Genomic DNA, 25,378 nt, shown 5'->3' with positions numbered 1-25,378 from the left:
ATCAAATAAGGAAGTCTCTAAGTTCCAACTCCCACTTCTACATGATCACTTTAGTTCAGAATAAAATGACCTTTTATTTTCAGTTTATCTGTCAAACTGAGTAATTATTTGCACACTCTAGCTCACAATACTGCATTCATATTCTGGATATATTAAAAACAACTGAAAAGGAGGAAATGTAACATTAGCAATCAGCTTTTCTAAAAGATGCGGAAGCCCCTCTTAGCTTCTGATCCACTCTTGGTAAATAGATAAGGGTAGCTAATCACCACAGAGCTGACAGAATTTGCACTATTCTTAGGGGTTTTTACTCAATTTAGAAATAAGCAAACAAACTTCTAATGAAATCGACATGAAAAATTAAACAAACAAAAAAGTCGTTCCTGAGACACCAAGAAATAAACTAGTATAACTGCCAGCTAGCAAGTCTTTTACAAAACTAATTTGACTGTCTCTCTTCTCAAGCATTTAAGAACAAAACAAATCCACTCAGTTAAGTAGAACATACATTAGCATACACACCTATCCTAATTTTCTTTCATCCTGCACGACTTAATTTCTTGCTTTGTCATAACAATGACAGACATTCATTTTTCCAATTACTCTAATATAGACTGCATATAAGAATTTTAACAATTTTAATTTTGTTGGACAATAATCCAGATACTTTTTCCTGACTCTGGGGCTCTCTTTGACTGTCTTGGTTTCCTAAGGGGATGTACAGCCTCTGATTAAAGGTCAGGTAGGCTTCACCACTTGCTCCTGAGACCAATGACTTGCATATTTAAATCATACTGTGAGCTGGATAATCTCCTTTCATAGCAAAACCCAGGGGAGAGAACCATGTAAGAGGATACAAGGAATCCCTCGTTAAGAACTAGCTATCTGAAGTACTTATATGTCCCCACCCCTTACTCTTATATCTGATTATCAAGGACCCTTTATATTCACAAATCCCCTCCGGCACAAAAGTGCTCTAACCAGGGAAGCAGGGGGCGGGGGACCCTGGACATCAGTCCTCCAGGGCCATTGGGCACCCAGCTCCATGGGCATCAGCCATCAGGCTGAAGATTCGCTGCTGCGTGACTTGCCCAAGGTCACAGAGAAAATCTGTGCTGAGGCAAGACAAAGGATGTAAGGCTTCAACGGGCACTACCACACAGCAAGGAAGTCTGTCACACTCAGACAAAGCTTTGCAGCTTGCCATTGAGCCAAGTGATTATGTGATCCATACCAAAAATACCTTGCATTTGCATCACCTTTTTACATCTTTACTCTCATTCTCTCCTCTATGCCAGAATCAAACATTATTTGGTGCATATGCAAAGACACAGTAGAATAAGTATAACTGGAATAGTGAATCCTCATTCCTAAAGCACAAGTTCTTTGTTATTCAGCCTAAAAATAGAAATAAGGAGAGAAAAAAGAAACACAAGCTTTGAAACTTGGCAGGAATGGCAGGAAATCATACCTTGAGTCACAGGGCACTCTCAGCATCTGTTCCGACTGCAAGCTTTTCATGCTCCCGTATACAGCACAGCTACCTTCCCATCTTATGCCAGTCTCCAAAACTAGCCCTAAAGATATTATTTTTTTCTCTGCAGTCTCAAATGCCTTATATATTCAGTTTCCAAAATGCTGTTCAATCAGTACTGGAGATGTGAACCAGCTCACAGATGATGAGTTTTTACTGTTCAGATGGTATTTGGCAAAACGGTTCCCAGTGGGCTGAAACAACAGCTCTGACTGCACTTAGGATTTGCAAGTGGAAGTGTTTAAAATATGCACAAAATAATGCTGGTTAATAAGACAAATGTTTACACTTATAACTTTCTGAGGGCATCATCAAATCCAGTCCAACAAAGAAGACATAAACACATTATTTTTCTTTTATGTTTCATGCTTTTCAATAGCTTTAACTTTCATTACAAACATTTCAGTTCTGCCTGAACTGAGCACAAAGAGAATCAGCCCTTTAATCCTCAGGACAATACATGTTTTCTTCACACTTTGGAAAGCAAATATAGCAGCTGGTAACTTTTAAATCCTGTGCTTTGTTATGCAAAGAATTGTAAACAGAACCATCAAAGTTAGGAGAGGAAAACACGGGCTACTTTGCCTAGAAACTTTTCCTACTGATGCAAAAATGTATATTTTTATACTTCTATCCAACCTAATTTTCAGAAAGCTATGAAGTAGGAAATTTGGCATTTTTCTCATAATACACAACTGGATGAAACTTTAGACAACATAAAACAGGGTACTTCTTGGCAATATTTTTTCCTAATAGTCAACCCATATATTCATTCCTGAAACAATATCATAGCTCTAATTATGTAAGTCTGTGCTCTACTAACTCCTCTTTATGAGTAGAATTGGAAGTGTTAAGTTTGTAGTGTAGCCAACCCTTTCTTCAACTCATTTTTCAGACTTCATTTTTGGAAGTGTCAGGCCTAGACAACTATTGCAGGATCCACAGTCTCTCTGAAATGTTTCTCTAGTGAATAGCCTAAGTATAATTGCAATGATAAGTTTTCACTAAGACCTTAATATTTCACTGTACTTTGCAAACAAAAACCAAAGAAAATTTATCTGAATAAGATTAACCATCACTGTAAGGGATCAGTGTTACCATAACGCAGTGGAGTTGCTTGACAAAATTGTACCCTGCCTGGAAGAAGATTGTGAGGGCATTTTAAATGTGACAGAGACACTATCAAAGTAAAAATCTAATGGAAGTTGTTAGGCACTTTTCATAGAATGATACCCAAAATGAACTATTATCCTTTTTCTAGTTTTCAATTTATAGAAGAGCCATGTGCATAAATGCACAAGTGAAGAAGGAATGAAGATTCAGATTCAGCCTCTACAAATATTACTGCTAAGTAACTAAATGCTGAAGGCACCTTCCGTGAAAGAACATAAGACAAAACTCAAAAGATAAATTATTCCAGCTCAGAGAAATCAGTTTTGCTCCTGTCCCACAGTCTCAGGCTGTAAAAGAGATACAACAGAAAGAGGGATCTCACAATACCATGGCATATCTCAGCATTGCTATCAGAAATAGTTTATGTGGGAGAAAAGTTAGAGCCCAGGATTTATCTGAAGTGCCAGACAAGAAATCCTACAGTGAGTTAAAAAAAAAAGAGAGACCCTTGTCTCTTTAGGGTCCAATGTTTCAACAAGCAGTTCCTTTATTTCCTGTTATCACCATAGAAAAGTCCCTCTCCTAAGCTGTCCAGGTTCCAGCTCTTCCTCCTGCTGACCTGCTCATCCTCACAATCTACACAAACCGAGACCCAGAGTCTTGCTTATTCAGCATGCCTGAAAAAAAAGTTTCTTTGGACACTATGGAATGAAACAGTCACTTGAAAAATACTGGGACCAGTGGTCAAAAGTAGCTTTTCTTCAGATAGCAAGAGAGAAATAGATAGGTGTGAAAAGGAAGAGAAAAGGAGATGAGTAAGATTCCTTCCACAGAAAAAGTGAGAAAGGATTTAAGAAACTGGTATCACCCTTGCAGGGGTTTAAAATCTTGTAAAACCACCTATCACTTTCCTCCAGGGCTTCCAAAGCCTTCCAGTGAGAAGAGGTTCTGTGTGTTGCAAGTGCAAACGTGGATCAACCCATCAACTTTCTGCAAACATGAAAGATTTGTCAACACTCACAGTGCTGATCCAGTCCCCTTCTGAAAGCATTTTATTCTCTCTATTGAGGGCACAGACAGCCAAGGGCCAACAGCCTCCTAATTTAAGGCCTCACTTTAATGCCTAATTGTCCTGTCAGAAGGATAGGAGACATAATATCTTGCTGGGAGCATATGTAGATTCCAGCCTAGAGGAGCATTTTGCTCTTGGTTATTTAATTCATTCCTGTAGAATTAGTGTCCCTCAGTAAGACTTTTGTTTGGATGACTACTTTTCTCTGACAAATGCTAGCAAACACAAGGATATACATTTAAGCCCTGTAAACCAGTTTAATCCTAAAAGCACAATATGCTTTAGGGAAAATAATGAAAATGGAAATACACAAACCCCCAAAATATACTACTTGGCTGTAACACAATAGTGCCTGGTTTCTGATGACAGTCAGAATGTAGGACTATTCATATTGCCTTGTACTGTCATTGTACTAAAAAAAATTAAACACCAAGTGAAAGGGTTGATTTAATTTAGTTCTCATTGTGGCTAATACAAATAACATTGCTGTACAAAAACATTGAAACAGCATCAATGGTCCTTGCAGTGTTTTGGCTTCCCTTCAGCATGACATAGGAGCAGAGAAGCTCTGTCCCAAGAAATCAGCAGCAATGTCTATACTGGTTAATCACGTCATTTCAGAGCACATCTCTCAGCAACAACTCAGCTGCTTCCACTGTCAGACCGTCAGGACAGTCTGTAAGTTGGCCACGACCTGTGCCAGCCAAGTCTAGAATTTCCTGACAGGCTTCAGAAGTCAGCATGGGTCAGGAATCATTCCCCTTTGGTAATTTCCATGCAGTCCCATGATTCAGGGGAATAAAGGAGTGTATGATGTGGATGTGGATTTTCTCTGTCAGCTGGCCCCGGTGCCAGGTGCCAGACAACTATGCCAGGTACATTTTGTTTACTAGCAGATAAAGTGCCTTCTATTAACACAAGATCTTTAAAAAACCTCACTGCAGAGTTTGTGTTTCTGTGCATAAGTGAGCTTTTGTTGAACTGCTAGGCTCCTCTCAGGCTTTTGTTCTTCTTAAATTATGCTCTTCTGAAATTATGACTGATATCTGTATTACTACAGGTATTATTTAGCAGATAACTCAGGGACTTCTGTCATTTACAAACAACCCCAATACAGTGGTAGAAAGTCAGCAAAGCTTCATCTGTGAAAGGGTGAAACAATTTTCTCTGCATATGTAGTTTCCTTCATGTGAGGGAAAGATGTGTATATATATACATCAAACTGCCCTTAGGGAAGTAGAAAGAAAATCAGACTGTTGGTCTTTTATTGCTACATTCTCTTTGTAAGGTGTTCATGTACTGTGCTTATGGAATGACATAAAAACCTCAATATTTTAAACAGCTTCAGCGTGCCTACAAAAGGAGGGGAGACATCTCAAACATTTAAAAAACATTAATCAAGCTTCCAATTGTTCCTCTGAAATGCTTAAACACAAGCACATCAAAATGACAAGAGAGAAGCACAAAAAGGTCAAGAGATTCTTCTCAAGCTTTATAGCAAACGAATTACAAACATGGAAAATAACACAGAAAAGCAGATTGCCCCTTTGCTCTAACCATTGGTTATAGCTCCATCTAGGAATGTTAAAAGAACAAAATTATTAAGTCTTTAGAGGAATAGTTAAGGACTAATATACTGTAAAATACTAAATTAATGCATCAAGTTGCTTTTGTACTCCCTTGCCTCAAGCAGCTTAGCACAAATAAAAGTTGATGTTAATCAGTGCTAGCAGTTTTCACAGAATCTGAAAACCTATTATTTCCTCTGGCTGAAACTAAAAAATTTGGCAACTGTTTCATTATTGACACTAGCGAAGTATTTCTTGTACCTATAATTTTATCTTGCTGTTGACCTGGCATTTGCCTCTGTTGGCCACAAAACATTTAACCTAGTACTGACAGAAGAATCATGGTTGAGTTTAAAGTGGTTTTTTGCATAATCAAGTGTCTATGGCCATGGAAATGACAAGAAAGTATATATAATAAAGGTATTTTCCAGCCAATAACAAGACAAGATGCTCAGGCACTAAACAAATATGTGCTTGTACTAAGCACTACAAAAAACACTGTTAAATTAAATGGGACATATTGGCAATGGGTTCCTTTTATAATTAAAAATTATTCAGAAAGTGCAAATATTATCTAGAGTAAAAGTAAAATAAATCTGTTCATCCTAAGATTTCAAAATGTTTCAGTAGTCTTCTCCCTACTAACAGCAATTTTGCTTCACACTTCACACAAAATTTTCCATGTATGTTTTAATCACCAGGAAAAAAAAAACATCCTATTTCAAATTTCAAATGCCATGCAGCAGCAAATGTTATTGACATGTGTAGCATGACAGAGTGAACAGAAAATGGATATATTCCAATCAGTGTAGCACTTTTTTATTAATGAATGCCAATATGTTGTGTAAAATTCTTGAGCCCCTTCTTCACTTTAACATTAAAGTATATGATAAAGCTTTTCCATTACTGAAAGACCCTGCAGTCAGACATGGAACAGACTGACTTCTACATCTCCCTAGAGCCTTTGAAGTCTGTAATGCTCCTGAGGTGCAAATATTTCCGTAGAGTCAAGATAAGTATCTGTGTATGGATCAGGTTGTTTCACAAAAATATGGTTGTGATCTCTGAAATTATGTGGTAAGATGTTATTACATTTTATTTACATCATATTCCCATCAAACATGAGATGCACTCCATTGCCACAATTTAAATACATAGCCCTGCATTTATGAAGTTCAGTGAGGTTAGCCTCTGTACAACGGTAATGCCCTCATTTCTGGGAGGCATGTCTGCTGCTTCATATAGGTCTAGAACATAAGGCAGCAAAAGTGCCAAATGGCAGCCAAACATAAAAAGACCTGCAACTAAGCATAAAAATAGCATCATCCAAGTACAGCCCTGGTAACTGCGCAAAGCTATCAGTCAAAGATCCAAAATGAGGCAAGGAAACAATCAAAGCAAATAAACAAAACACTGGTGAAACTAATATATTCCCTTCTAGATTTACTGAAAGAAACTACCCCTTTCATTTTGGATGGTTGCCATAAAGTTGAAAGAGGAACTTCATAATGTCATTTGTACTTGTACTTCTGAAGAGGTAAATGTGTATGAAATGTATAAGGCAAATGCGTATGAAGTAAATATTAGTCCCATCAGACAGCAGCTATTAAAGTGGGTTACAGCAGTGCAGCAAGAAGGGAATTTGACCAAAAAGAGGAAATAAGTAATTTAGCCTTGGGAAAAGAGGAGAACACAGAAGGCAAGGCAAGGCAATGCAAAGCAAGGCAAGGAAAAGAATAAAACTGTAGATGAATATTTTGGCTTTGTACGCATGTACATAAATATATACATAAAAGCTTAAGATCACAGTTCACCAAGCATACTGTCCACCCCTCTCAATTTGCATGCAAACCATCATCTCTAGGCTGCTCCTCGTGGGACACTGGCTAGAAGATGTGTGAAGGTGCCAGATGGAGTGTACCAAGGAGTTCAGAAACAGTATGAGGTTTTTAGATGTGAGGACACTAGCATAAACAAAGGTATCTCTTTTTCAAGCTGATTTTAACCATTGACATAAGTTATTTAGACATCAAACAAGCAGAAGTTTGAATACAGGGAACATAATACATTAATTGAGCTAGGTTAGAGTCCCTTGTTTCCTCCAGGTTAAGTTTTGGGGACTGCAAAACAGCGTCACACTTATAAGACAAAGAATACCGCCTAGTCATGCCTGAGTACCCAACAGAAAACCAGAATTTCAGTAAAATAAATATAAGAAAGGATGTAAGAGTAATATTTTGACAGATTGAATTAGTAGAAAGGTTGGCTTTGTGACAGTGAAAGCTACCAAGAGACAAACAGCTCCTGAATAGACTCTGTCAGCCTACGGTCCCCTTGCCTCTATTTCCCTTGTGAAGCAGCCCACTCCTGACATTCACTGATAAAAAAGAACTTAAAATTAAGAGCCAGCAACTTCAAGTGGGCACAATCTGTCCTGAGATCCATGACGAACTAGTTAAGTGGGCAGTGGCTGTGTTACTACCTACCATAGTCCTCTGTTTGCCTTTCTTCCATTATATTTGCAGCAAGACCAGCTCCAAGTTCTGAAAGTTTAATAAGGAAGTGTTTCACACAATGTTTTTTTACCAAGTGTAAGAGTCATACAAGATGAAAAACAACCACCTTACGATAATCAAGGCATAACGGGTCCATTTCCAAGTAACTGATTCCATGATCCAGTGTTTTCTGTGTGTAAAGTGCCTCTGAAAGGTCTAAAACCACCAAGAGGTGGAATGTAGTCTGTCCAAATTTGGACCTTAATGTTTTGGATCTAGCAATGGTAAGACCTACAGAAAATCACCTGCTAAGCAGCAGTGCACCTCAAAATTCACAAAAGCAAAAAGAAAAGAGAAGAATTTAAGGTAAGACATTTGATCAGAAGAAAGCCTATAGATCAAGGTTGTTTTCTGTGGTGGCCTCCCTCCCCTCTTCTCATGAAAACACTTAGATAAAAGAATACCATGACTATCAATCAGTTTATGCTATCCATCAGATCATCAGATAGGACTATTGACCTGCATGTTTTCTGTTGTAAAATCAATAAAAGAAAGAAAAAAATTGCAAGAAAAAGAAAAATAGCAGTATAAAAATTCAAGATGCTGAGCATAGTATTTCTCAGTATATCTTTCTGTATTCACATTGAGTGATATAATATACTTCTCACATTTCCATCAGAGATTAAAATTCCACTGGATAATAATGTTCTTAAAAAATATGTAGTCCTGACATTTAGGAACTTCAGAGCAGGTATTAAAGCACTACTGAACTTCAAATTACAGGTTCAATTTTTGCTAAATAGAACTGTTAAACACAAATATGGATGAATCACACTCATTCTGGATACAATGGAAACAGGTATTTGCATGATGGTGATCACTGCCTTTATGAAAGTACAGGCACTTACCCCAGCTGAGTGACCAGCCTTGACATATCTTGCTACACTCAGCTGGAGTAAGTAATGCCTGGAGCCTTTGCGAGCATGGGCCAAGGTCCAGGTCCTCAGCTACAGAGCTGTGCAGGTGCACCAGCTGAGAATTTCAGCCTATGTCTTTGGTCTGAGTACAACCCAAACTGGATTATACATCTGTGTTTCTGGCAAATGACCCTCAATTTCCTAATCCTCTTGACTATAACCATTGTGAATGGTTTCTATAGTGCTACTAACAAAGGGCCTTATTCAGAAGCCTTTACACATGAAGAGATCCACTTCTGAGAGGAAGGTGTAAAAACAGATTTCAGATGCTGGTCCACCATCAGACATTAAAGGGTATAATTTGTCATTTTTTTACATTATTAAGAGTATTTGTGCAGGATTTATAATTAAAACTAAAAGAGATGTCTTCTCCTTTTGCCAGCAGCTGTGTTACATCAATTAAATGGGTAAATAAGATCTTTCCCCAGAGGGGATATCACATGACTCTCTATTGATTAAGACTGCAGTAGAACGTTATTTGCAATCTTATTGCATAATGTAAATCAGAAGGTAGCTGTCAAGGTTTCAGAAGACAAATTGCTGCTATCTTAGACAATTCATAGGCCTCTTTCCTTCTTGCTGCTCTTAATTCACAGTTAATGCATGTCTTACAAGGCTTAGTTTCTTAAATCAGTCTGCAGAATCGTATTCAACTCAAAACTGGGTGTAAGCCATAGTATATGTGGCCCTGCATTACAATGGGTCTTAAACTGACCATTCTATCTATCATTACTTCAGAACTATGCATTATTTAATAGGGTAGCACAACTTCAAGAAAGGATGCGAAATAAAAAATAAACACCTCTCGCAACATGCATGATTGCTCCCAGGAAAGATAGGTCTCCCCATCAGGCATAACTCCAGAGATGTTCTCCATATAGAACATTTTTTAAATCTTAGCTCAGTTTTGTGTCCTTTATTCTCACAAGCAAAACGTATGGCTGGAATAAGTCCACTACTCTCAGACCTGTGCAGTAACTGCAGCTGCAGATCAGTTTTGAGAATGAAATGAACACCTGACCACAATCCAGCAAACACTCTGCACCTCCAATGAATTATCCTCCATCATTATACCCTTTGTGGGAGAACCAAAGGGAAGAACAAACATATCCATTCAAATGACTGAAATACTCTTTGCTGATGTGAGAAACCTTAAAAAAAAAAAGCCAATCTTTCTTTATTACTAATCAATCTCTCAGTTACAATTAGAAAACAAGTGCAACACTTTTCAAAATACATAACAGCAATATTTAACATTACCAGAATCTTCTGCACCAAAGTCAAAGAAACAGTCTTTTGGTGTTTTTTGTTGGCTATAAAGTTGTATGAAATAAGGCAGGGTTTCTGAATGGATAGAAGAAACAGTAGGTGGTAGGACACTAATAGATTCAGGACAAAAGTTACAGTCATTCTGCCCACAGAAAAAAGTGTTCATTGCATAGGATTAAAAATTAAATATCTGTTGTCTGATTTCTTCCATCCAAGTTGATTCAGTAGAATGTGTTCATCTTCCTATCTAACTTAGCAAATTTAAAAGTTGCAGGTTTATTTTTCCATTATTTAGAATGTCTGAGCTTAATAAAGTACATGGAACGAAATGTCAGAACTGTTGCCTAAAAATTATCACTTACAAAATGATAATAAAGTCTGGAAAAAAATATCACCTTGTCAAAAATATGGAGGAGGTTAGAATTCAAGGGAATCAAAGGTATTACAGTACACTTCATTTGGCTAGACACTGCACATCAATAGTACCAGATTGCTACTGACATATCTTTCTAGGTAAGGAAATTATCTGGTCCTCCTACAAATGTATTTTTGTTAAAATCTTACATTTAATTCTCCTGGAAATTTGGGAAATCAATCCCAACCTAGTCTTGATGAGCATAAATGCTCAATATGGAGCAAATGTGAGTAGTAAAAAAATAAAGATACAAATGCCTAAAGAGTTAAAATGAGCTTTGGTTACCCAGAACTCTAAAGAAACATTTAGGACCTTAAAATAGGGTCTGCAAACATTGGTTTGGGGTATTTTTCCCCTCTTTGCTTTGAAAGGGAAAACCAGCCATTTCAGATTTCTGAATGTGGAAGAGTCCTTTCTTTTATGAAGAACACAACCACCTCACTTACTTCATTGTTCTTGAAATTTAAAAGAAAGATAGAAAATATTCCTTACCTTAAAAAGTCTTAAAATATTTGCGACCATAATGGACACAGAACTTGCTGCAGCACCTATCACACCTGATATCTTGTCTGGCTTAGTGAAAATAGGTGGGTCACCATTTGCACACTTCACGTCTGAACCGTCTTTTTCTATCAATGCTTGCACAAATGTTAAGGACTGCTCCAATGCATAAGTGTCCCTGGAACATGTATCAAGGATCCGGACACCTAAGGTGATATTGGCAAGAAGATCAGGGTCTTTGTTAATCTGATCGACTGCATACAGCATTGCCTCTAGTCTGTGGATCCCCTTCTCCTTCTTGAGCTCCCCACAAGGCACCCCTCTATCCCCTTTTGCATGAACAGGGAACAGTCCTCCCAAGATGATGTCCCCATCCAGTCGGATGGAGTGGGCATATTCCTGGCCATGAGTTCTTTGCATCAGAGTGAGTATCCAGTAGAATTTGGCTGTTAACAGGAAGAAACAATGGCAGGAAATCAATCGTTTCCCTTCGTATACCATTTTCTCTGAAGACGTCGTTGCTATCCAGTATCCAGATTTTCTTCTTGCTAAAGGATGAGGCTGACCATTTGAAGGTGCACTTTCTGGAGGCTACCATCAGTGCCCAATAAGTAATATAGAACCATGCGGTAGGTAGGTAAAAAAGGTTCTCAGCAGAAGTACATAAAATGTGTTTTACAAAAGATGTCCACTGATGTAACGAGTTGACCAGCTTTTCTGAGATGTGGTTTTCAGTTGCTCTTAATTGATGGTGAAGAGTAGGGTAGAATGTCTGGTCCCGATGCTAAATGGAAGTCAGTAGCTTATGTCCTTGTACTTTGCCCTACAGCTGAGGTACTTCTGGAAAAAACAAACAAACAAACAAACAATGAGAAATACCATTTAGTTCAGCAGTTTTATACCTGTCACACTTTTGAATAGAAGTTACATAGTTACATTGCCTAGGTTTTATTTCCATATTCTTTAAGTGAGCAATTCTTGGCCTTCAGTGAATTTGAACACCTGGCTGCACTGTACTACAAGCCAGGAAATTGATGATGCCAGCACAGCAACAGCCGAATCAGGGGAACTAAACTTAGCTTGGTGTTCAGATTCTGAACAGTAGTTCATATTTACCTTCATGTTGCATGACATCCAGAAACAGACTTGATCCATAACACACTATTTTCTGTTTTGCTGTATCATTCTATTCCAGCCTACAAAAATGTAGTAACTACTGCTCCTCCTGTAGAGGTCCTGTTTATGACAATGGAGTAATCAGGGCTCCTGAATTTAAGTACATTCTTCAGCCACAGCAGTACAAGCACATTCAATTCATTTGGATGTTAAACTGATTATTTATCCAGTGGAATTCACTTGCAGGGGGCTAACTATATATCTAAATCTCCTTCAAGATAATTTCAAACACTCAATTATTTTTATGAAAAGGTAGCTGATTTCTTAAGCAAAAGGAGCACAACATATTATGTTAGGAAACCAGCTGAACATGCAGTACTCCCTTTCTGACATTTTACTTGAGCTGAGGTCCAACATTAACAAGGTCTCTGCTTGCATTTGGACCACAATAATTAGGAACAATGTTGTGCCTGCACTGACATTTGGAGAAGTCCCACTGATTTTAACAAGATCAGGATTTCAGCCTACATATCTCAACACCTGACTGACTGTTATAAATATCTTCAAATTGGCCACACTTTAATTCTCAAACGAAGCATTTATTTATTTCAATATTTAACAAGATTACATATGCCTGAGTAAATTTTTAAACCTCTGAAGAGAAGAAAGAATTAATTTTACTTGATAGTAGGTAGGTATCTGTGGGCTACTGCATCCGAGGCAGTCTCTCAAATCATCTACTATAGTCTATGGAAAGCAGTGGACATCCTAGGGTGCAATTCACCTGATCCTTTTCTTTACAAAAGTTTTACTTATTATGGAATTGATCACACTGACCAAGTGCCCACCTCACTGCCTACACAGAAAATCTGGGCATCAGGCTTATCTGTACATATGTACTTTGCCCCTAGTGATCTGACTAGTTCCTACCAAAAATATGATTACATTAGAAGACAACTACAGAAAAAAAATCAGAAGACAGTTCTATATTGTTTCTCAAAAACATTTTGAATTATTTTTCACAAATTTTTTATACACCATGTGGCAACAAAACTAAAAATGAACATTGATAATGTGTAAATTTATAATCCTGTTTTTACATTTATTTTGTTACATGTTTCTCTCCAACTGATAATACTAAGCTCACAAAAGTTGAAGCAGAGTTTTTAAACAGCGGCTATTTGAAGACTTGAGAAAAAGTTTCACAATGGAAAGTCTTTTTTTAAGTGTGAAGATACATCACTAAGATTTGGTAACAGAATGACTTAATAAATGTGCTTAATGTGTGTGAATAAAATCACTGCATTTGAGAGCAGCACACAGGACTTTCAGTGCCTCTTAACATTTAGTTTTGCTTGAATTTGGCTCAGGGTTCAATCTAAATGAAACAAAGTCTGTGCTGTTTTATGTGATAATCCCATTGTTCTCCTTTGGCTCCTTTTGGGCACACAGGTTACAAAGCTGCCTAGGCTTCAGCTCCGTGAGCCAATCTTAGACTCAGTCACACATGGAACAACTTGACTCACTACCGTGTGCTTTGATCCAGGCCCACAAGATGTTTCTTATATGCCCACCATTATATAGAAAAGAATGAACTGTTAGCTAACCACAACTATCTGTTGTTTTGATTGCCTTAGTAGAAAAATACAATTAAGTGTTCAAAATAGTAAAGAGTAGAAGCTGTATCTCCACCTAAAACAGGTATGGAGGTAATTTTCTTTACAATTACACAATGAACAACCAACTCATTAGTCCATGCATGTATGTACAAACCAGACAAGGAGCAATTCACTGAGGGAATAAAAGACAAGACTACTCTTATTTAACACTGTATGGAGAACAAGAAAGCACCGCTGAAAAATATTCATGAAGGAAAGAAACACTGTTTTTTCTCTTTCTCTTTCTCAGCTGTAAGGTCAATTCCTTACAGCCAAAGAATGATCAGAAAATAAAGCAAGTGTCAGTCTTGGTGAAAACAAATAGTGATGAATTCAAGTACTGCAACACACATTCTAACAACAATGGAGAAGGTACAGTGAGCTCAAGATCCTCGGTCCAATACTTTACCTAGAACTGGTTGAAAATCAAATGAATTGATAATTAGCATTTTTCAACATTATAGTCTACATAAGCTCTGCCTCAGCTTGCATGGTTTCCTGACAAAATGTTTCTTTGCTGCAAGTGTCCACAGCTTGTCTATAAAACAGAAATAAAATTTTAAAGTGTTCTTTTTAAATATTTAAGACCTTTTAGTCTTTTTTTATGTTACCTAAGAAATAAAAGCTTCTATTATACTGCCTAATTTATTCATGCCACACTGCTTTTTATATATTGATTAATATTACTTTTTATAGAATGTTGCAAGCCTGTGTAGCTAAGCAGAAAGTGTATGATCTAAATTAATTCCATTTTTATCAATGAATTTTAGTGAAAAAGTATGGGCTTCTAGGCTATAAAGCCTGAATGAACTTTTCTCATGTGCAGAGATTTCATTTGAACTAAAATGTTGTCCTTTTCCAGCTGACCAAAACAGTTAAAATTAATGCAAATATATTCTTGATTTACTGGGTTTCCCACTATAGTAGTTGGTGTTCACTAGAAACATGACTTCAGAGAAGAAATTAATATATTTCCCAAGCACAGTCCAAGAGTAAGTGCACCACAAAGCCTCTCTTCCAGTCACCTTGTAATACATGCTTCTCTTGAGTTTAATTCATTAAAAATATCTGGCATTATCAGAACACATTGCTATTTTTAAAGCAGTTTCAGCACAAACCTCCACTTGTTCTGCTAGAATATATATGTATTTTTAAACCTAAGGAGGCGGAGTACTGCAAGACAGGGGAGATGGAAACTTCTGCATGTAGTGTCTGGTTCTGAAATTACTTCCTTTATAAAATCATTCAGTTTTATCAGATATTTGGTACTCAGGGTTGGGTATTTTGGTACCACAGTGCCAGAGTCAGTGCAGTCCCAGACCAGTCACTACTCCAACCATAGACTTATTGCAACTGACAGACAGGCTCATTATGGAATCTCTTTATGTTAATGAAAAAGTCTAAATAATGAATTGAGAGTGACAGATAAATAAATATATAGAAAGATTCAGTATGTTTATCAGCAAATATATTTTAAAAAATCTCACAATAACAGACAACTACAGAAGCAAGAAGTACTCTCTGCAGGATAAGGAGGATGAATACTTTAAGATTGATGTTGCCAGACAGACACATCCAAACACTTCACTGAGGGACAAAACAAGCTATTTAGTGAGAGACAAAAATACCAGAGGAAAAAATATTTAAAAATTTTTTGAGGACAAAAAAAAAAAATTTGTCATTGCATTTAAAGCACATTGGAAATGCACTAAAATAAAATAAAATAAAACAAATATTCTGTGAACTAGGATAGGAGGAGTCCTCGAGTGAAAATCCATTCACAAAATATCAGATTGTCCAGTCAATGCAAAACTGATCTGGTTTTACTGAATGAATCCAAAATAATGGTAACTTCCATTCTTAAATTCTGAGGAGGAAAAATAAAGAAAAATGGGACTAATTTGATGTTTTACTACTGGTATGTTACTTCTGAACTACAAAAGAATTATGTTGCTAATGTTCATTTCAGTGCTCATAACAGTTGCTTCTTTCTCCCATACAGCATTCAGCAATGAACAAATAGCTAAATTTCCACACAGACCAGGTAAAGAGTTGCCACCTACATACAGTAAGCTGATACATGTAGAAGATTAATGGGGTTTGCTGACAGCAAAAGGGAATTTGGAAAACCTTTGGCCTCCGCATCACAACTCCCAACTTACAAGAGAATCCTTCACTGATACAAGTAGTCTTATCTACCTCAGCTTTTCTGTAATGGTTTGCTGTGCCCCTGCCACGGAGGTAACCTTTACACAATAATCAGGACTTCAAGGCGAATCACTCTCAGCATCTCGTTTACAGGAGCTATTTTCTTCCCTGTGCACTCTTATGTCTCCCCTCAGTCTGATCAGCCCCTTTTCAAATACCCTAGAGCACCCGCCTTTGCATACCTTGCAAATATCCATTTACCAAACAAGCTATCTAGCGAAAATCCAGCACAGGTCCTTCTGCCGGGGTGAAACTAACAGGAGCTTACAATTTATAAAAAAGAAAGAGCATCGCATATTTTCCTCTGCCTTTGAACTTAGAGCTGAATGAACCCCATCAATATTAACACCTTTAGAGTTGGTTTCACCTCTGGTCTGGCAAGTGATGATCGAGGAGATTTTCCCAGGCACCCAAGAAGAGCTTTGTCTATTGTTTTTGCTTTCATGTGACCCTCTTCGCACTAGACTCCCATTCCCCAGCCGGCACAGATGGATTCAAAGCAGGCGCTGCTGGCATAGTCCAGTGCTCCGCGTTAAGGGCTCTCCCCCCAGATAAGCAGCCGCCTGCCGAAATCGTCCCGGGGCACCCTGCGGGAAAGTCCCCCACTGTGTCCGCGCACGACCCCAGCGGCGGCCCCGGCAAGCGGTCGAGTCCCCTGGGCGCCCAGGTCGCGGCGAGCAGCGCATCGCGTCCCGCGCTCCGCATGCCCCGCTCCGCATCCCGCGCATCGCGCGCCAGTGCATCCCGCACAGCACTCCGCACCGCGCCCTGGGAACCGCACCCCGAATACCGCATCCCGTGCATCCCGCACAGCAGTCCGACCACCGCACCCTGCACAGCACTCCGCGCACTCCGCAAGGCACTCGGCAAAGCACCCTGCAGAGCGCTCCGCACCCCGCGCACCCCTCACCCCGCTCTCTGCCCCTCAATCCCTCTCGGCCCGCCGCCGGCGCACGCCGCCGGGAGCGAACAGCCGGCCACGCACCGGGTTTCCACGCGGCTTCTCCGTGCTTTCCCGGCTCCTAGCGGGCTCGGCACCTTTCCCGGCCGAGGAAGGGCTACCGCAGCCCGGCCGGCCCCGCCCGGTGGAGGGGCCCGGGGAGCGCCCCCGGGCTGGGCGAGCCGGCTCTCCCCGCGCAACTCCGCGACCATCGCCCATCATCGCGGTGCTTCTCTCTTGAAGGGAGCCCCCTATTGTTCTCCACTTTACTTAGAATAGCGATTTATTATCTTTTTTTTTTTTTCCTCTTCCCCGGCTCATTCGTACCCCAGCTGGCGTCTGCTGTTAAGGGATTCCAGCACAGCGTCGTCGCGGCTCTCCCCGCGGCCTCGCTCCTTCCAGCCTCCGGCCGTAGGACAGGTCTGAGCCTCCTCCCGCCGCGGCCTTGCAGCCGAGGCGGCCCGTGGGCAGGGAACGGCGGGCACATGCGGATCTCCCAGTTGGAGCCGAGGCTTCCGCGTTCCCCTCCGAACCCTGTTCCCCGGCACCTCCGTCAGCGGCGATGCAAAAACAAGCGTCGCCCTTTATTTCCAGCTGCCGGTGATTCCTTCCTCTCCCTGTATCAACTGGTCAGTTTTAATGCGCTTCTGCTCCCCCCCTTGATGCAAACCTAAGTCTCTTTTAATGAATCCCTGGTCCCAGAGGTCACAAGCTTGCAAACTCCAAAATGCCAACGCCGGTTTTCCATGCACTTTGGGTCACTGATCGATTTTTATTACTTGACTTGTGTTGTAGGTTTTTTTGGTTGGTTGGTTGGTGGTTTGGTTTGGTTTGGTTTTTTAACTGTGTATCGTGGTTTTGCCCCTGTGCCGTACATTGACTTGCCAACACTCCGAATTCCTGCATGCCAGCACTGGGGATGCTGCTCCACGACCAGGACAGCGTTTCCTCGTGCCGGCACAGCGTTTCGCCCTCTTCCTCCGGGGAAGAAGCCCCGGAGTCCAGCGGGAATCCTCCTGTCCCTTCCCTCCTCAGGAACACGGGGGTCTCCCCTGTGGACCCAAGGGACCGGAGCCCACCTGACAAGGCGGGAGGACGGCAGCTCGCCCGACCCCGGCCCCGGAGAACTTGGCGGCGGCAGACAGGGCTGGCCCGTCCACCCGCAGTGGCGGGAGACCCCCTCTTACCTCCCGGTCAGCGAAACGTGAACAAGGCGGCGGGGAGTGCGGGGAAACCCCTGTGTCCCCCTCCTGCCGGGGGGTGGGAGACGACCCGGCTAAGGCGGACAGGGGGAGATCTCACTGCTCGGGAGCTCCGAGAGTCTCCCTTTTGCTTGCTGCTGTGACGGCACCGTGTCCGGGATCTCTTTCGTTAGAGCTGATTGGGGGAGGCTATCGACAATAAAAATGATAAATACTTAAAGCAAAAATATAAAAGACCCCGGCGCCACGAAGCAGACGGAGAGGATTGCCCAGGATTCCCAGCCCAAAAACCTTAACTGAGGCAGAACTCGCATTATTTGACTGCTCTTCTCTCCTTAAAATAAGAACGAAAGGCGACACACACAGATACATAAATACCTTGATTGAAAAGAGTTGCATATCCATATTACTGTGGAGGTCACTGGAATTATATTCGGCGCCGATCGGGAATAGCATGAGGTAATTTCTGTACAACCCTCGTCTCAGACAGCTTCCCCCAGCAGCGTCAGCTTAATATGCGAAAGCTCAGCCTGGGACAGGTATCCAGGAGAGCGGTTTCAGTCGTGCTGTATAACACTTGCGATCAGCCAAGCCGAACCTGCTCCACTGACTCCTTCCTCACTTCTCCTCCCCTCGCCTAAAAAAAAAAAAAAAAAAAAAAAAAAAAGCCAACTTTTTAGGACCAGTGGCTCAGCCCCCGTGACGATACCAGCCCTGCACCGCCTCGCCGCTCAATCGCAGCGGCGGACACACGCACCGGCCCGGCCGTGCCGTTCACAGACAAGTAAGAAAACACCCCCAGACCGTCCGTGTGCGGCGGCGGAGCGCTCCCCGCCAGGAGCCACGCGGCTCGGTGTCCCCGGGCGCAGTCGGGAGCGGCGCGGCAGTGCCTGCGCTTACCGCGGCTCCGGCGGGACGGGCACGGCACGGCTCAGCTTGGCGGGGCACGGCACGGCTCGGCTCGGCTCGGCTCAGCGGGGCGGGCGCGGCGCCACACTTGTAGCTGTTCTTGGTGCTGAAGGCGGCGGCGCTCCCGGCACGGCACAGCCCGGCAGGGCACGGTTCCACGTGAATCCCCAGCTGGCCACGGGCTGCGGCTCCCGGCCCGCCCGCCCGCGGCCGGCACCGCCCTCCGCCGACACCGCTCCGCTCGGGGCCGCGCACGTGTGTGCCGCGGGATTCCCGGGCAAAGGGAGCCTGTAAAGGCTGAGGCGGTAGCAGTGGGCGAGTGGGAGCAAAGAGGGGGACAAGGAAGGGATCACCGGCGTTAGCTGGGGCTGTTTAATGCGGTCTCCCTGAGTGCGGGGCCTCCATCCACATCCCGCCTCCCGCGAGTGGCGGAGCCGTATCCTCCGCCATAGGATCGATGACATAGGGTAAGATTCCCGACGCTCTTTGTCCCATCCCCGGTTTCGGCTCGCAGCTCGCATGCCAGGTGGCGGAGTTCCCATTTATCCCCCCAGGCACCAGAGAGGTTTCGGCAGCGTGGAGCCAGGCCCCCGGAGGGTAAGGGACACAGTCGGGCGTACTTCGCCGGAAGAGTCTGGAAGTTTGATTCTCTTCTCAAGGGCGCTCCCCACCGCGCGACTATCGCACAGGGATGCCCCGCGCCGCCGGCTGGGAGCGCCCGGGCCGGCCCCGCAGAGCCGGGAGCGCAGCCCCGGCGGGGCAGCTTCGCCCGCCCGGCAGCGCCGCCGCAGCCTCGGTGAGAAGGTTCCACCTCGAGGGCGCCGCCCGCAACTGCACCCGCGGCGCCCAGCCCCCGACACGGCTTGGCGGGGCTCGGCACGGCTCAGCCCCGGGAGCGGGAGCGGGAGAGGGCTCCAAACGCAACGGTTTGAGCAGGATGGCCGGTTCGCCAGGCTCCTGACATCAACCGAATCTTTTCCATCTTCCCATTTCACGCTACTCTGAACTACTTTCCTTAATAGCAAAGAACATTTTTCTTTGCTTTGCCATGATTGTCTTACTTACTTAAAACATCACTGTTGGAAGGAGGAAGAATTCCAAGTATGCTCAACTCTATCCAACCAGTGCTCCCATGATCATCTTTCTTATATAGTATTACATGGATTTATGTTAAAGGTCTGCCCCAGGCAAACCACGAGACTCAGATGGATGATTCTTTCAAGCCTGTAACTTCTCTCATGGAAAAGGTGGTGTACAATTGCAGAATGGCACTGGGAAATGAGCCAGGTCTTAGACAGGATATATCAACTCATGTTTGCATTTGTTTTATCTCAAAATCCTCCATAAGAGAAAACTAAGGAGCTATGATTTCAGTGATCTACCATAGAAATCAGGGATATATTCATATAGATTAAATCCTGATGTTCAACCATGAGCAAAATTCCATTTTAAAGTGGATATCCTCCTTTACTCACATCGGGAAAACAATCCATGCATGAGTTATCATCCATGTTGGATAGACCAATTTCCAACTTCATTTATACTCTTCAGCAGCTTAACAGAAAGTTCAGCAAAGCAAAACCAAGTGATGTCCTGAGGGCACAGCTGATGCTTGAACTCTTGTGTAAGTCTTGCAACTGGAAAACCAGGATAAGGTCAAAAGATTAGGTTATGGAAACCTCCAGTGTCCTTCTAGTTTGGCTACCAAGGTGAATGTAATCTGATGCCTTGCCCTACCTCTTCTAGCCACATCTTTTCTATAGCACAGTTTTGAGGGCATTGAGACTGTATCTTATGACATAGGCTTACAGTGAGTACCACAATGGCTTTTTGGTGGGAGTATGATTAATAAATGCATAACTGAAGTTTGCTGTGTTTTACCTACATGTAAACAGAGAAAATTATTGGGAGGGAGGGGGCAGAATGAGAAGCTTTACATGAAAATAGCCATTTGGTAAGGATAGATTCCAAAAAAAAGACAGGCACAACACATCCCTGATTCTTTGAGCAGGATTCATTCTTATTCAAACCCAATAGTAGCTAATGTCGGTTTGCAGAGAAGACTAATGTCAGAACTGGTGACAATTACTATTTGCACAACTAACTTGGAAGACAAGAAATCCAGTTCTGGAGACCAAGCTGTCATAAAGGAGCTCTTAAATTACCTTTTTTCAAGTGAGAACTCCTGACTCGCGCAGGCAGCATCTTACACATTAGAAGACTGGCAAGGTCAGACTAAAATGTCAGGACCATAGAGTCATAGCCTGAGAGGCTGCAGTTCTAATTACTGCCTAGAATAAGTGCTTGCTGGAAACACCTCTTTAAAGCCAAGCAAAACCAAGTGAATCAGTCCACCTCTGTGCCTCTGTTTCTCCTATACCGAAGCCATTGAACCCCTGTGCATTCAAGCAGTGATTTTGGCAGAGCAACTCATGTTCCAATGACTCTATTCCATAACTGCACTCACCAGTAGTTTTTAATGACATTCAAATGTGGCTGATTTTTTAACTTTGAAACAGTGTGGAGTTAGACAGAGTTCTGGATGGGCTTTTCATTGCTATTCAGCTGAGAAATATGACTTTCCAAGTTACTCAAACATGGGAACTAAACTTACCAAGGCAATAAAACCTCTTGAAAAATCATTGTTAGGCAAAGGCCTGCTGATTAATAGCCATTAAGGAATACAGAGTCACAAAGTAAGTGACTTCCATTAAAGTACTGGGTTCTGAGTTATAAAATGTTTCAGAATATGACTGTTAAAATTTTTCAAGAAACATAATCACTAAAAAAAAAAACAACTTGAAACTGGAGTGCTTTATGTGCACTTCTCTAAGGCTAATATTTCTTTTTAAAATTTATTGCTTGGTGAAAAAAGAAAAGGTGGAGAAAAGGCATTTCACAGCAGTAACTATGACAGAAAGCATTATCTGGAGGCCAGAGAAAGTGTGCAACCATCTGTAAAATAGAACATACCTTTAGAAGGCCCCAGCTGTGGCTTATTTCAAATAAACTTTTCAGCAGTGAACAGGAGATGTCATAGCTTAAACTATAAAACAAAGATAGCCACTGTGTAGGAAAGGTAGCATGGTTTCTGGGGAAGATATTTTCAGAATCAGAATATTTTTGATATCTAATTTCCATATCTAACAAACTCCAATACGTTAGAAGATTTTAGCAGTTGTAAATCATTCCTCTGCTGGAAGGAGCAGCACAAGAACACTGTTCTGTAAAGGGGTTTTTGAAACAACAGGCAGAGGCAGCACCCTCCAAAGGAGACACAGTCCCCCAGCAGCCAAACTATAGAGCTGAGCAGGTCTGGTGGAAGCAACCACAGTCAGCACATCCCAGAGATTGCTAGACAATTCAGAGTGGTGAGGCAAGTCTGAGGTCAAGCCAGGAAATCAAGCTGGAGGATCGTTGTCTTCATTAGAGGGGTACATGGCAAGGCACAGGCATGTCTGCAACAGCTCAGGAAAGGGCAAAGGAATATCAGAGCTTAAAAAACCTCCTGAGTGATGCTGGGAAGCCCAAAAGATATTTCTTACAGCTTTCTCATGAAGCTGTGTCTCCAGGAGCCTCACTCAAGGTCACACCGTCATGTTGTATCAGAGCTGGCCTTGACCGTAGGCTGCCAAAGCCATGGAAGGAGGGCAGGGCTCTTAGCCCTCACTTGTATACTAGTCAGTCTTCTGTCATATTGTCTTACATCTCCTTTCTCTGCACAGAGCTAGAGGATGACAGTGACACATCTGTCCTGAACACTGTCATAAAACTTGACAGATTTTCTTAATGCACAGTGTAAGAATTTGCCTCTCAATATGACTGAAATGTTAAGGAGACACATCTGGAAGTTAAAAATGGTGGACACATGCACATTTAAGTGAAGGATATAGTATATTCATGAATCAAATAGAGTTTCCAAAATACAAGTGGATGATAAGCCAGCAAAATCCTCTCCCACACAAGTTAGAACATTGAAGTCAGCAGAGACAGTTGTGAAGAAAAATAATATTTGCTAAAGAGAAGATGAACTCAATCCTAATTAACTCAAAATTACAACACCCCCAAAGGGAGTTATCCATTCTTATACCTTCATAATGGGGACAGTCTCCACTAGCATGTCCTCTAGTATAATGACTGTATGGGTTCCTATCTATAAAGTATCTGTATAGGTACTAAGTTCTACAGCTTCTAAAACCTTAGTCTTTCATTTTGTCCTTCACTAAAGGAAAAATTAAATCATTTTAAGAGTGCCTTTCACTCTAAGCCACTTCACAAAAACTGATAAAAAGCTATATATAGTGATTACTTCACCAGCCTTTGAAATGCTGACATCTTTGAGGTGATGTACAGAAAAGATTTATAAATCAGAAAGTAAAGCCACATTACCTTTTCAACATGTGAGCCATAACCTTTCCTCTTAAAAGACAGCAGATGGATACAGCTATTTTACATGGGAAAAAAAATTATTCACCCTTCCAAATAAATCATTTGCATACAATGTCATTTGCCAAAAAGCAAGTGGAGCTGTTCAGGCTCTGCCTTGTTTCAGCCACCTTCTAGTCTGTTGGCAAAATCCTCTCAGTTAGCAATGCATGGAAATAGCTAATCTTTAAGTCTGGTATTTCTATCGTTTTTGTGGACAGCAGAATTTGTCAGAAGACTGTTTTCTAAACTAAGTGCACAAAATGCCTGTGTACTCCCTAGATGAAAAAACATCCACAAGGCTTGATATAAGGTAAACTTTGATTTCACTGCCTCTTAGACAGCCAGAAAACAAACTGTTAATCCATCATCTAGAGTTCAAGGCATTGCACTGCACAGCCGAACATTTGTTTTCATGGCTTGTTGCAGAAGAAAGAGAATTGCAGCTCTAGAAATCATCAAAATCATGAATGAAGACTCACTTGAAGTAAAAAAATATTTTGCTTAGATGTGATTGAAGGTTTAAATGTTGCAAGACCCACCCTCAAGCAGCAGGGAGAGCATTTTTGATGAGGCTCTGAGAATTACCCTAAAACCATGGCTTCCATACAGTGTCCATACAGGCAGAAGATATATATCCAGACCAGCATTTGGCCTGAGGTTATTCTCTGACTGGATATGTAAACTCACAAAAATGAGGTTAAGTAGATTATGGTGTCACTTCATGTGCCCAGATCCATAACATCAGAATAAACAGGGGAACATGCCTTATTAGCTATTCCTCCTGAAACTGTTCTGTAAGGATCATGTAAATATATTTTTGGCTTTTTAGAGGTGAGTTTTCTTGGGCAAAATACACAGGACTACAGGATAGATTCTCAACTATCTAAGATGTCAACTCCTGTATTTAAAACATTCCTCTAGGCTCCCTATGTAAAAGCAAAATATGGAAATGGAAAGAAATAGCTACTTTCCAGGCAGTGAGTCATCTGATATTACCATAGACATCTAAATAGAACATGTAAATCATGCCTGAGAAGTGTCTTTTTATCTCTATGAACTATAAAAGGAGTCTAGACAACCAGCTCAGATGTAAATGTCTGCAGTGTCAATGACTGAAGCGAGGTGAGGTATATCCACCACTGGAGCGTGGGAAGATGCAGACAGTAAGACAGGTCAGGCTCAGGTTCTGAGAGCACACACCACCAGTTCATGACTGGTTTCTCATTTTGTCTGTTCTGGTGGTAGCTAACACTCCAGCACTAATGATTCCTTCCTCTTCCCTTTCTCTTCACACAGTGAGTTGCTGACAAATACTCCAAATGGTCTTAAGGAGTCAATCAACCATGTGCCAAGTATTCAAAAGTGAAAAAAAAACTTAGAAAAATTTGTATTTATTAAGTAGTTATATACTTAGAAGGAAACAATTCAGCAAATTTTTTCCTAAAAATTAATTGTTACAAAATTAAGCAACCATTTTAATTAAATGCCTGTGGAAAAAGGAATGGTCAGAGTTCATTTTTTTCCTGCTTGATTTTTACATGAACAAGATGTAGTTGAGCTGCTGCTCAAGATTCACATATGATGACTTTTCACATCCATATGGTACTTTGTGGGGGAGTTCACATTAACATTTCATCTTGGATCATGAGCACACTTGAAGTAAACCTTCTACTTGTCCCTTCTTACAATGTGCTTTGGTTAATGTAACAGAGCAGTCTTTGGGCTCATGGACTGGATTCCTCTCAAGGAAAACTAGAAGCTGAAGTTGCATTCCAGAAGTGCACCTAAAGCATTACTATCACTAGCAGACCAAACTATAGCTAGGTCCACATGAGGTGATCCACATGTCCACACGTGCTGCGAACATCAACACATCAGCACCTAATATTATGCTCTCTAGACCTGTGTTGGCCCATGTGATGACTTACAGCCCATGTCAGGTTGAGGTTACAGTCTCTATCCCGGTATTCCCT

The 25,378-nt window shown here is 41.5% G+C and overlaps 1 protein-coding gene across 4 annotated transcripts in view; it reads right to left on the bottom strand.

The window, feature by feature from the left end:
* The window catches only part of GRM8 (glutamate metabotropic receptor 8), a 328,250-nt gene extending 309,139 nt beyond the window's left edge, over window positions 1-19,111 (bottom strand). The window contains exons 1-3 of one of the 4 annotated variants that reach the window (XM_050325237.1): window positions 18,969-19,111; window positions 18,447-18,705; window positions 10,936-11,784 (exon numbers count right to left, since the gene is read on the bottom strand). In XM_050325237.1, the coding sequence (XP_050181194.1) occupies window positions 10,936-11,445 (510 nt within the window). In that variant the 5' untranslated portion in view covers window positions 11,446-11,784; window positions 18,447-18,705; window positions 18,969-19,111. Of the gene's footprint in view, window positions 1-10,935; window positions 11,785-16,911; window positions 17,073-17,193; window positions 17,218-18,446; window positions 18,706-18,968 lie in introns of those variants that run through there. The other 3 variants (XM_050325236.1, XM_050325239.1, XM_050325238.1) reach the window with 3 other exon arrangements.
* Between the last annotated feature and the right edge of the window lie 6,267 nt (window positions 19,112-25,378).

This window comes from Myiozetetes cayanensis, unplaced genomic scaffold (genome assembly GCF_022539395.1).
Source record: "Myiozetetes cayanensis isolate MyiCay16 unplaced genomic scaffold, myiCay2020 scf3, whole genome shotgun sequence".
NCBI classification, from domain to species: Eukaryota; Metazoa; Chordata; class Aves; order Passeriformes; family Tyrannidae; genus Myiozetetes; species Myiozetetes cayanensis.
Note: the sequence above shows the minus strand (reverse complement) of the source record. Positions and strands in the feature narration are given on the sequence as shown.